The sequence below is a fragment of the Budorcas taxicolor genome, chromosome 3 (genome assembly GCF_023091745.1).
Source record: "Budorcas taxicolor isolate Tak-1 chromosome 3, Takin1.1, whole genome shotgun sequence".
NCBI classification, from domain to species: domain Eukaryota; kingdom Metazoa; phylum Chordata; class Mammalia; order Artiodactyla; family Bovidae; genus Budorcas; species Budorcas taxicolor.
Window position 1 is genome coordinate 105,494,110 of NC_068912.1, and position 13,526 is coordinate 105,507,635.

The 13,526-nt window shown below is 50.2% G+C and overlaps 1 protein-coding gene across 1 annotated transcript in view; it reads right to left on the reverse strand.

Moving 5' to 3' along the window:
• Window positions 1-7,115: 7,115 nt before the first annotated feature.
• Window positions 7,116-13,526, reverse strand: part of KCNQ4 (potassium voltage-gated channel subfamily Q member 4) — a 57,247-nt gene continuing 50,836 nt past the window's right edge. The window contains exons 12-14 of the mRNA XM_052637073.1: window positions 13,068-13,199; window positions 8,131-8,260; window positions 7,116-7,470 (exon numbers count right to left, since the gene is read on the reverse strand). Coding sequence (XP_052493033.1) covers window positions 7,258-7,470; window positions 8,131-8,260; window positions 13,068-13,199 — 475 coding nt within the window. The 3' untranslated portion in view covers window positions 7,116-7,257. The remainder of the gene's footprint in view (window positions 7,471-8,130; window positions 8,261-13,067; window positions 13,200-13,526) is intronic.

The window sequence follows — 13,526 nt, forward strand, 5'->3', positions numbered from 1 at the left end:
TGCCCCAACCAGAGAAAGCCCGTGTGCAGCAGCAAAGACCCAGCACAGCCAAAAATTAATTAATAAATAATTCAAAAAATTGTAACAGATGCCAAGCACCCCGGATCCCAGTGAGCTGAGCCCTTGCAGCATGGCACTCCCAGGCTGCTCGGTACAATTTCTCAGCTGGAGTCCCCTGGGGCTGTTTAATTTCTGCTTTTGTCCTCTTGTCATGTGAAGAAAGTCAATCTAACCTACTAGAGGATGAGAAGCCCCATGGAGCAGAGACAAGACATCCTGCCTGTGGGCCAGCCTGGGCACAGACAGTCAGCACCCAACCCCAGACACATGAATGAGGTCATTTTAGAACAACCACCCCCCATCAAAAGGATGGATGATTGCAATCACATTAATGATCCCAGGTGAGACGAACAGAACTGCTTAGAATTTGAGTCCAACTCAAACTGCTGATCCACAGCATCAAGACAAAATAAAATTGCTGTTTTGAGCTACTGAGGTATAGGGTGAGTTGTTACCTAGTAATAGATAAGTGACGTGCATGCTAAGTTGCTTCAGTTGTGTCTGACTCTGTGCAACGCTATGGACTGTAGCCCACCAGGCTCCTCTGTCCATTGGATTCTCCAGGCAAGAATACTGGAGTGAATTGCCATGCCTTCCTCCAGGGGATCTTTCTCACCCAGGGATTGAACCCGAGTCTCTTGTCTACTGCATTGGCAGGCAGAATGTTTACCACTAGCGGCACCTGGGGAGCCCAGATAAATGACACATCAAGCTAAAACCACCTGCTCTCAAGGCCATATTTGATGACAGTTTGGGCACTCCCATAGCCACCTGAAAACCCTCCTTGCTGAGCCAGGCAAACCTAGAAGAGTGGCGTGTGGGCTGGGTACCTGTACACCTGTTTCCTCCAGGGGCTGGGTGACCTCAGTGCCTTAGCCGGGTCTCCTGTGTCTCATCACCCTGTGCATTGTGCTGAGCCAGGGTCTGACATACAGCAGGTGCTTCAGACGCATTTGTTCAGTTAGTGAAATTCCATGGGACTTGTCCAGGTTACCAGCATCTCCTGCTCAGATTACTGCAGCAGTCTTCTAACCGGCCTCCCTGCAGCCAGGCTTGCTTCCTCAGATTCATCTTCTGCCCTGGGAAGAAAACTGCCTAAAATGCAAGTCTATCCTGGTTTGATCTCTAGTCAGAATTTTTGGCAGACTTCCCACTGCCATCATGGTTAAGTCCTATCTCTTTGAAATGACTTGTGGATCCTATAAACCTTGACTCCCGCCTCATCCTAAAGTGCCATCTTGTGCCTCTCTCTCTCTCTCTGTCTGGGCCCAACCAGGGATCTCATTCTCCCCCACTCATGTATCACTCTTTTTGGCGCCACTGGGCCATTACACATACTATGCTCTCTAGCCAGAACATTCGCGCCTTCCCCGTTCCCATGCCTGGTTAAACTCTACTTACCCTTCAGCACATTGGGTTGCCCATTTTGCCTGGATTGAGAGATGACAAGAAGTGTGGACTGCCAGCAATCCGACTTCTGGGCATATATCCAGGCATACGGATATAATTCAAAAAGATACATGCACCCCTATATTCATAGCAGCACTATTAACAATAGCCAAGACAATCTAAATGTTCACCAGCAGATGAATGGATAAGGAAGATGTGGTTAATATATGCAATGGAATATTACTCGGCCATAAAAAAGTGAAATAATGCCATTTGCAGCTACATGGTTGGATCTAGAGATAACCATACCAAGCAAAGAAGTCAGAAAGAGAAAGACAAATACCATTCAATTAGATGTGGAATCTAAAATATGACACAAATGAATTTATCTACGAAACAGAAACAAACAGACATAGAGAACAAGCTTACGGTTGCCAAGCAGGAGGGAAAGGGGCAGTAATGGATTAGGAGTTTGAAATTAGCAGATGAAAACTATTTTATATACAGGGTGGATAAACGGCAAAGTCCTATTGTATAGCACAGAGAACTATATTCAATATTCTGAGATAAACCATGATGGAAAAGAATATATGTATATGAATCACTTTGCTATATAGCAGAAATTAATACAACATTGTAAATCAACTATACTTCAATTAAAAAAAAAAAGAAGTGTGGATATATACTGGTTTCTGGACAATGGCTCAAGGTTTGGCTAGATGGTCAGGGACTCACAAAGCACAGAATTGGTGGATTGCAGACAAAGAAGGCTTGGAAAGGGGTATTTAGATGGACCTTCGGAAATGGGTAGAGGGTGTGACTGTATTTCTATACCAAGGAAAAGTCTCACCAAAGAGCATCCATGACAAGGACGCTCTAGATAATCTAATGCCTAAGACAGCACATCCCATGGCTGGCAGTCCGTCTCACTCCGGACCCCCTCCAGTGCTTGCTCAACATACCCTTGTATAACTTAGGTGGTCATGGCAGCAAGAATGAAGACTGCTTATGGGTTCAATGATATGGACTTGCCTCACCAAGGCTGGTCTGGCTAATGTCACACTGTATGTCCAACCAAACATCAGCAGGAACAGATGCTGACTACCCAAAATATCACCATTCTGCAGGGACTCATCACGTCACCTGGTGCCAGGCTAATTCTCCTGGATCCTTTCTCTGATGGAGAGGGCAGTGGCTCATCCTCACTGACACAGCCAGCATATACAGCTCCAGGAATCAAAGGAAGGTCAGTGAGAGTGGTATCTCTCACAATCACACCAAGTAACCCTCAGTATTAATTTCCTGTAGTTGTCATAGTGAAAGTGCTGGTCACTCAGTCGTGTGAGTGACTCTTTGTGACCCCATGGGTTGTAGCCCGCCAGGCTCCTCTGTCCAGGGAATTTTCCAGGCAAGAATACTGGAGTGGGTTGCCATTCCCTTCACCAGGGGATCTTCCCAACCCAGGGATCGAACCCTGATCTCCTACATTGCAGGCAGATTCTTTACCATTTGAGCCACCAAGGAAGGCCTGTAGTTGCCCTAACAAATTACTATAAACTTGGTGACCTCATACAACAGAACTTACTCTCTCACAGTTCTGAAGGCCAGAAGTTCAACATCAGCCTCACTGAACCTAAATCGAGGTATAAGCAGGGCTGCAGTCCTCCAAGATTATGGGGAAGAATCCGTTCCTTGACTCTTCCAGCTTTTAGTAACCGCTGGCATTCCTCTGCTGAGGCCACCTTACCCCAGTCTCTACTTCTGCCTCCTGTATGTGTGAGATCTCCATCTGCCTCTTTCTTAAAAGGACACTGGCAATTGGATTTAGGGCCCCTGGATAATCCAGGATAATCTCCCCATGTCAAGATCATTAACTTAATCACATCTGCAAAAATCCTTCTTCCCTTATAAGGTAACATTTTACACATTCCAGAGATTAGGACCTGATATCTTTGGGTGGGCATTAGTCCAGCTACTATACCCACTCATGCAACTTTTGCTTCCTGTCTCCCCAACATTGGCCTCTGTTAGTTTGGAGGCCTCAGTTCTCAAAGCAAAGGAAGCAACACAGTTTTCATTGAATTGGAAGTTGGAACTTCTAACTGGCCATATTGGGCTTCTCATGCCACTCAAATACCAGGCAAAGAAAGAGTCAGCATGCTGGCTGCCTGACTGGTCCTCATTACCAAGGGGAAACAGGGGTGTCACTACACATCAAGGGCAAGGAAGACTATGTCTGGGACCAGGGAGTTCTCAGGGGTCCCTTGCACAAAACTTAACAAAAAGCTATTGCATCCAAAACTGTGCAGGACCACTGAAGCTTCAGACCCTTTAAGAATGATTCTTTGGGATCATTCCACCATCTGACAAATTCCAACTGGCTGAGATCCCGGTCAAGGACAAAGGGAACATAGAAGGAGAGTGGAAGAAAGAATATATTCACTCAATTAGTGAAGTATATTTAATAAAGAGAAACACTTACTTGATTGAACATATCTATGTATCAGCTATGGCACTGTGACCAGCTACCAGAAGGGGTTCCATTGCATTAAGGGGCATGTGTGTGTGTATCTGTGTGTGTGTGTGATATTAAGTGCTTTTCTCCCCTCCCTTCTCCTTGTCCCTTAGGATTTTATTTAAAGTTTGCAGGCAATTGCTAACTTTACAGTATACTCTTTAATTGCAGGTGTGATTGTACTGAATTAGAGTAATTAACATCACCCAAATATGGATTCAGTGACTAAGTTCTGGAGATGGATACATCTATTAGATGGTGGAATTTCTTGTGTTTATCCAGGGAGTGAGTTAGGATCTTCACTTGTATGCAGGATAGTTTCATCTTATGAGGTAGGAAGCTCCTGTTGCTAGATGGAGGTTCAGACAAGTGTGGATGGACATGTATGGATACCGAGTGTCCAAAGGGTTGGGCCGAGCCAGTTATGAAGCTATTGCTTTTTCATTCCAGATGCAGCCTTCTGTACTCTGCTCTGTGAAACTGGAGCTCGGACTCTGCAAACCACATCAACTTTGTCAGCTAGCTTTGATAACTAGGGGCACTGGGGAAACACTGGAAGGCAGGAATGGAGATTTTCCTTCTTCCTTTGCCTTCTCTTCCTTCTCCTGGTAGCCACAGCTGCTCCCAGCCCTCAGCTACTTTTCTGCACTCCCAGACAAGCTTCGCTGTGTCCCCTAAGAGGTCCTAGCACCAGCCAGACAGCAGCCCCTCTCCAGACCTCTGAGCTCTAGCATTACAGGGCTCCCCTAGTCAAGTCCACCGGTTCTGCCAGCCTCAACCTCTTCCCTGCACTCCTGCAGCCTCAGGAGTGGGATCTGCTTCCTGCAGTGGCTTTCATTAGTTTAGCCTGGTGTTCTGTTTGTCCTTCCAGCCCACCTACATCAGTGTAACCCATTCCCTATAGTAAATTCCCTGTGTTGAAAAGCCTAGGGTAATTTCTCTTTTCCTCACTGGACTTTGACTGATACAAACTATTAGGAAAGCAGTACTCATTTTTCACTGGGGCACTGAACCAAAAGAAAGTTAATTTGGAAGTACCGGGGGTCATCGTAAGAGGGCAGCCTGCCTAAGAGGAGGGCTGAGACAGACGAGACAGGTCCCTGACACATTTTAGCACCCAGATCTAGCTTCACATGAAGCCAAATCTATTTCCTGGACTTTTTAGTTATCTGGGCCAATAAACTTTCTTTCTTTTATTTTTGCTTAAAACATATCAGGTTGCGTTTCTGTTGTTTACACCCGAGTCCTGACTAATCCGGATCTCCTCACCCCCAGCCCCAGACCAGGTGCCCCGCTCCACAGACACTGAACAGCCAAGACCAACCACCTCCTACTGAAAACTTTAATGAAATCAATAAGTTAATAAGTTAACAAAGTGAGGTACTTGCATATCCGAGAACCGGGTTGGTGGGGAGCCTCGATCATGAAGGAGGGAGGGCTTCTCCCCAAGTCTCCTTGGATCCCAGCCTCCGGCCCCTCTCCACAGCTCTGTCTCTCAGGGGGCGGAGGTGTGGCTCTCTGGGGACAGTGTAGTGCGGGTGAGGTGAGCCAGGACAGGCTCCATCCAGGGCATGATGGTCACATGCAGAGGGCATGTGGGGGCAGGGGCTGGGCACCTGGGGGCTGAGCAAGGTCCAACCCCAGCCCTGGTGCTGGTGCATGCAGGTCCCCAGTCGTGAGATGCAGGCAGCTGGGCCTGAGCCCCTTATTCCCGGGTGCCCCACAGAGGGTCACCATTGGTCCACTCCCCGTCACCCTCCTGCCACCCGCATTGGCTTTGCAGAAGAGGGACAAAGCGGTAGGGATACCAAAGGGGGCCTGCAGTGGGTGGGGGCTTATGCAGTAAGGGGGCTGCCAACTGAAGGGAAGAGGGTGGGTAAGGAAGGAGGGGGAAGCAGTGCGTGTGAGCGCTGTATGCACAGTTGGTGCCTGATGAATGGTACTTGCTTGACGTATTGTTATTCTCTCCAGGAGTTAGAGCAACTAGGAGCAGGGCAAGCCTAGATAGAAGCGGGCCTGACAACCACCCTGGGGAAGGGCCTGGGGGCTTTCCAGGGCTGTCCAGGCCCCAAGAGGCCTAGCCTTGAGTTGTGCTGTGGGGATACCAAGGAGGGCCCTTAGGGATAGACAGAGGCAGCAGTTAGGGCTCCTGGACCTGTGAGGAATAAATCTTCTTGAGAAAGGGAAGTTGGTAAAGCTCTGGGGTGGGGCCCGGAGAGCCCTGGGGTCATGTGAGAGCTCCCTCTCCTACCTGGATGGGGTTGGTAGGAGTGGACATCACTCCGCAAGACTAGGCTACTGGCCTCAGCTGCAGAGACCCAGCAAATGCTGAGTGGCTCTGTGCTGAAGTCCCCAGGTGTAGGTAATTGTCTTTGTCAGCGTGAATGCTGAGAGGCTACCTGTGTGTCTGGGGAAACTGTAGGGACATGTTTGTCTGACCGTGGGAGCACTGTCTGGGAGATTTGAGGGCAGAACACAGACAGTTATGCTGTCAGAGGTGCCTAGGGCCGGAGGGGAGTGAACATTGGCAGGAAGAGGGAGCCCCTGGGAGTGGACACTTGCAAATGGGAAGAAAGGCCCAGGCACTGCCCTTGGGGAGGCAAGGGAGAAATAGGCCCCATGCTGGGAGGGGAGAAGCGGGGTTGATGAGCCAGAGATCAGGGACGGGGGTCATAGCCAAGCAGCCTGAGACCAGCTACCGCTGGGCGCCCATCTCCCAGGGAGGGAGGGGCAGAGGGACCCCATGGGGGTCCCCAAAGTTGCATATTTCACATGGTTTGCATATATGGTGCCCACCTGCCTAGCGGCAGGCTCCTGTGCTTATGGGTACCTGTGTGGGCACCGTGGGCCCACCCCCAAGTGGAGTGGGGTCTTGGCGGGAAGGCCTCCCTGCTCTGTCCGAAGGGCGGGCCAAAGACCTCACCTTGCATAGCTGGAAGCTGGGTCAGGGCCCAGGGCCCCAGCGCCCTGTTCCCACTCCAGGGGCAGTGCCCCTGCCAGGCAGGCCCTGTCGGGCCTTGATGGAATGGGCAGGGCACTGGGGGACCCAGAGGCCGCCGGGCAGCCGCCTCTGCTGCCCTCCATGCGGCCTGGCATCTCTCGCTCCTGAGGTGGAGCGGGTCGCTGGCACCCACGTCGGGTATTTCGCCCACCCAGACAGCTCAATACTGCATGTGGCCTCTCTCCCCACGAGGGAGCGAGTTCAAGTAAGAGAGGAGTCCGGAGGCCTAGGGGCGGGTCCGCGAGCCAGGCCGAGGGGCTGGCCGTGTGCGGCCCCGCCCCTGAGAAGACCCTCAGTCCATGTTGGTGCCGACAGAGCGAGAGATGCTGAGCATCTGCGCGGAGACGGAGATGTCCTCGTGGTCCGCAGGGCTGTGGCAGTCGGAGGTGATGTCGGGGTCGAAGAGCGGCACTTGCGCGGTGCCCAGGCTGGCCGAGGTGCCCGAGCGCAGGCAGCGCGAGTAGAAGCCCAGCAGCAGGTCCAGCTTGTGCTCGATGGACTGCACCTGGGGGCGGGGCGCGGCTGGAGGCGGGGCCTGGCCGGGACTTGGGGGCGGGGCGCGGCTGGAGGCGGGGCCTGGCCGGGACTTGGGGGCGGGGCGCGGCTGGAGGCGGGGCCTGGCCGGGACTTGGGGGCGGGGCGCGGCCGGGGGCGGGGCTTGCCCTGGGAGGGTCGCATCTGGGTGGCGAGACTCCTCCGGGAGGAGGTGCGACAGGAAAGGTGGAACTCGGCCGGAGGGCGGAACGAAGCTGGGAACCTGGGGTTTATTCCCATCCACCCACCCACCCCCGCAACGAAATTTAGTTGTGACGGGTTGGGATAGTCCAGATGATCAAGAGAGACAAGTGAGGCAGCGTTAAATGAAGTAGGTGGGACTTGGGCTTATCTGAGAGGCTAGCAGCCTAGGGCGGGGCTTGGCCGGAGAGGGTTGGTTTATCGGTGTCGTTTAGCAGGAGCCGGCGGGCCTTCTGGGAGGCAGACCTTCTGTGGGGCGGGGTCCACCTCCCAGCGGATGCGTGGGCCCGGCTCCGGCCTGCAGTTCTGGTGCTCTGGGCTGAAGCTCTGAGAAGCAGACCCTCCCCTTGGGCCTAACCCGGGGGCCTTCCAGAGCTTCTCAGTCGACGGTTAGCTTCCCCACACCAGCGAAACTCCATCCCACACTCACCTGCTTCTCCACCTTGACCACACGTCCCATTATACTGATTTCATCCACCACCTCAGTATCGGAGGGCCCTTTGTCACCCTTCTCCCGGGCTTTCCGGTCCCCAGGGCCCCGGCCGACAATCTGGTCCACCCTGTGGGGAAAGGGAACTGTCAAAGGATCCAGACACTGGCCACCACGCTTTCCTACAAGAATTCGAGCTTGCCTTCTTAAAGGGGAGACATTCACTTGGGTGGGAGGAGGCCATCTGAGAGAGGGGGCCAGTTTGCTCTTCCAGCAACACAAGAGAAGACTCTACACGTGGACATCACCAGATGGTCAAAACGGAAATCAGACTGGTTATATTCTTTGCAGCCAAAGATGGAAAAGCTCTATACAGTCAGCAAAAACAAGACCGGGAGCTGACTGTGGCTGGGATCATGAACTCCTTATTGCCAAATTCAGACTTAAATTGAAGAAAGTAGGGAAAACCACTAGACCATTCAGGTACGACCTAAATCAAATTCCTTATAATTATACAGTGAAAGTGAGAAATAGATTTAAGGGACTAGATCTGATAGACTAGATCTGAGTGCCTGATGAACTATGGACGGAGGTTAGTGACATTGTACAGGAGACAGGGATCAAGACCATCCCCATGGAAAAGAAATGCAAAAACAAGCAAAATGGCTGTCTGAGGAGGCCTTACAAATAGCTGTGAAAAGAAGGGAAGTAAAAAGCAAAGGAGAAAAGGAAAGATATACCCATCTGAATGCAGAGTTCCAAAGAAAAGCAAGAAGAGACAAGAAAGACTTCCTAACTGAACAGTGCAAAGAAATAGAGGAAAACAATATAATGGGAAAGACTAGAGATCTCTTCAAGAAATTAGAGATACCAAGGGAACATTTCATGCAAAGACGGGCTCGATAAAGGACAGAAATGGTATGGACCTAACAGAAGCAGAAGATATTAAGAAGAGGTGGCAAGAATACACAGAAGAACTGTACAAAAAAGATCTTCATGACCAAGATAATCACGATGGTGTGATCACTCAGCTAGAGCCAGACATCCTGGAATGTGAAGTCAAGTGGGACTTAGGAAGCATCACTATGAACAAAGCTAGTGGAGGTGATGGAATTCCAGTTGAGCTATTTCAAATCCTAAAGATGACGCTGTGAAAGTGCTGCACTCAAGATGCCAGCAAATTTGGAAAACTCAGCAGTGGCCACAGGACTGGAAAAGGTCAGATTTCATTCCAATCCCAAAGAAAGGCAATGCCAAAGAATGCTCAAACTACCGCACAATTGCACTCATCTCACATGCTAGTAAAGTAATGCTTAAAATTCTCCAAGCCAGGCTTCAGCAATACGTGAACCGTGAACTCCCCGATGTTCAAGCTGGTTTTAGAAAAGGCAGAGGAACCAGAGATCAAATTGCCAACATCCGCTGGATCATGGAAAAAGCAAGAGAGTTCCAGAAAAACATCTATTTCTGCTTTATTGACTATGCCAAAGCCTTTGACTGTGTGGATCACAATCAACTGTGGAAAATTCTGAAAGAGATGGGAATACCAGACCACCTGACCTGCCTCTTGAGAAACTTGTATGCAGGTCAGGAAGCAACAGTTAGAACTGGACATGGAACAACAGACTGGTTCCAAATAGGAAAAGAAGTACGTCAAGGCTGTATATTGTCACCCTGCTTATTGAACTTCTATGCAGAGTACATCATGAGAAATGCTGGGCTGGAGGAAGCACAAGCTGGAATCAAGATTGCTGGGAGAAATATCAATAACCTCAGATAAGCAGATGACACCACCCTTATGGCAGAAAGTGAAGAACTAAAGAGCCTCTTGATGAAAATGATAGAGGAGAGTGAAAAAGTTGGCTTAAAGCTCAACATTCAAAAAACTAAGATCATGGCATCTGGTCCCATCACTTCATGGGAAATAGATGGGGAAACAGTGGAAACAGCAGCTGACTTTATTTTTCTGGGCTCCCAAATCATTGCAGAAGGTGATTGCAGCCATGAAATTAAAAGACGCTTACTCCTTGGAAGGAAAGTTATGACCAACCTAGATAGCATATTCAAAAGCAGAGACATTACTTTGTCAACAAAGGTCCAGATGGTCAAGGTTAAGGTTTTTCCAGTGGTCATGGATGGATGTGAAAGTTGGACTGTGAAGAAAGCTGAGCGCCGAAGAATTGATGCTTTTGAACTGTGGTGTTGGAGAAGACTCTTGAGAGTCCTTTGGACTGCAAGGAGATCCAACCAGTCCATCCTAAAGGAGATCAGTCCTGGTTGTTCTTTGGAAGGACTGATGTTGAAGCTGAAACTCCAATACTTTGGCCACCTCATGTGAAAAGCTGACTCACTGGAAAAGACTCTGATGCTGGGAGGGATTGGAGGCAGGAGGAGAAGGGGACGACCGAGGATGAGATGAGACAGAGGATGAGATGAGTCGGCATCACCGACTCGACGGACATGGATTTGGGTGAACTCCAGGAGTTGGTGATGGACAGGGAGGCCTGGTGTGCTGCAATTCATGGGGTCACAAAGAGTCGGACACGACTGAGTGACTGAACTGAACTGAACTGAACTGAATGGAGAGACCAAGTTTAATGGAAGTGCCCAGTCGCTGCTTTGACCAGGGGAGCAGAGCCACCACCCACAAACACGACAAGTAAAACAGCTGCCTGATGGAAGCACAGGTAGGAAACGGTGGACTGGGATGAGGGAGAGACACAAGTGGGGATGTGAGTTATAAGGGGGACAAGGCGGAAGCTGGTCCCACGTTACCTTTCTGCTCCCCTTTACAGAGACATGCTTGAAAGTGTTATCCCTACCCTCTATCTTCAATTTCTCTTTTCTGCCTTTCTAAAACCTCTCTAATCAGGCTTTCATTCCCACCATTTCACCAAAACCACAGTTGTCAAGATACCAAAAGACTTCCATGTTGCTAAATTCGATTCTCAGCCCTCACTATGTTAGCTCACTATGTCACCTGTTAGCAGTACCTGGCACATCGGATCCCCCCTTCTTTCTGCAGGTTCTTCATTTGGATTCCCAAACATCACTTTCACCCAGTTCTCCTACGTCACTCACCTCTCCTTCTCAGTCTCCTTTGCTGGTTCCTCCTTTATCTCCACAACGTCTTAACATTTCAGGACCCAGAGCTCACTCCTAGGACGACTTTTTTTTCATCTATTTACTCTCACTCACTAAATGATGTCTTCAGTTCCAGATTTTCCATTCCTCTATACACGGTTGACACCAAATCTATATCTCCAGCCCATACCTCTCCTCCAAACTCCACACTCCTCTGCCAGATCCACACTCCATTTAGCTGTCTGATGGGCATCACAAACCCAGCATATCCCAGCTTTCCTGATCGAAACTTGCTCCACTCATTGACTTTCCCCATGTCAATAAACAGCAACTTTTTCCTCTTGCTTAAGCCAAAAACTTTGGCTTTATCCTTGATTCTCTGTCTCTCTTTTTCCTCTTACACCCTATCTGAAAATACTGTCAGCTCTACTTTCAGAACATATCGACAATCTGACCATTTTGCCTCACCTTAATTGCTGCCACCTGGTCCACACCACCATCATCTCTTGCCTGCACATCTGAATTAGCCCCCTCACTGGTCTCCCTGTTTCCATCCTAGTCCCCTATAGGCCATCCTCAACATAGCACCTAGGATGATCCTTTTAAAATATACCTCAGATTGCGTCTGTCCTTTGTTCAAAGCCCTCCAATGCTTGCATATTCCTCTGGATAAATGCCAACATCTTTGCAGTGGCCCCCAGAGCTTTATACAGTCTAAGTGCTATTAGCCTGCTAACCTCATCTCCTGCTTTCCTCATGCCAGGACAGGCACGCTGGGCTGCTTGCTGTTCCTAAAACATCACCCCAGACACCTGCCCATCTCAAAACCTTTGCACTTGCTATTCCCTCTGGAAACTATTTTAAACAAACCACAATCATGGGACTATTTGCCTCACCTTCAATTTTTTTTTCTCAAATGTCACCTTCTTGCCTATTTAAAAATCACAAATCTGAACACCCTAACCTTATTTTTCTTCTTAGCCTTTATCATCATCTGACATGTTCTGGTTTCACTTACTATCATCTGTTCTTCCACTGGAATGAGAGCTCCATGAAGCAGAGGCCATTTGTTTTCCACCATATCCCCACTGTCTGGCAAGTAACAAATAAATGCCCTGTGACTATTTCTTGAGAGAACAAATGAATGGGCAGTGAAAATGCAGGCCACAAGAGGAAAAGGGCGAGGTGTAGGTGATTGGGTTCTTGGTGTGGGAATCTTCCTACACGCTGGGCAGAGAGAAGAGGTGTTGGAGGAGGATTCCAGAGGCAAGAGGTGAGCAGCACTGAAGACAATTTGCCTATTCTATTAGGAGATGCTGGGGGGCGGTGGACGGGCAGTCACTGATTATTTTGAGCCTATTATTTTAGGACGAGAAAGCAGTCATCTAAAGACGTCCTTGAACCGAGCAGGTCGCTAGGGTTCGCTTCAGGTTCAGTAAGGCTTCCCTGGTGCCTCAGATGGTGAAGAGTCGACCTGCAACGCAGGAGACCCAGGTTCAATCCCTAGGTGGGGAAGATTCCCTGGGGAAAGAAACGGCAACCCACTCCAGCGTTCTTGCCTGGGAAACGCCATGGACAGAGGAGCCTAATGGGCTACAGTCCATGGGGTTGCAGAGTCGGCCACGACTGAGCGACTAACACTACTCTTTCCCTTTCAGGTTCAGTAACAGGTGCGGGTGGCAGGCTCCCGCTGCAATGCGCTGCAAGCGAGAAACGCCAGCTCCCGCCGCGGCCCCTAGGGGGCGCTCAGGACTGCGTTCGGGCACCCGCAGAGGGGCTCCGCGGACCCCCGGCGGGAACTGGCGGCGCGGCGGTCCTGCCCCGCTCCCCCGTCCCCGGCCCGGTTCACCCACCGAGCCTGCAGACTCTTGATCCGGCCCAGCATGTCCAAGTGCCCTGCTGAATACTGTTCAATGACGTCCTTCACGTCGTACGGTCGCAGAGTCTCCTTGAATTTCCTTTTGGCTACCAGGAACTTCAGGATCCTGTGGGGATAGGGAGTCTCAGAGGACATGCATTCTTCTCCAGCCGCCTCGCTGTCCTTTGCTACCTTGTCTGGCAGGAGGCCACCTCCTGCCTGGGCCACCGCAGACAGCCACAGCTGAGTCTTGGGCCTCCCTCCCTCCTCACCATGCTCCTGCCCCAGCCTCCTGAGTTTGTTTGTTCTTCTTTGATAGGCAGTCACTGGGAGGGCCGGGACTGGGCCCCGTTTCTCTCTGCTGGGTGGGACACAAGGGAGGCACCTGTGAACACTGCTGCTAAGGACAGCTTAGGGGAAGACATTTTTGCATATGCCTGTTAGCACTCCTATG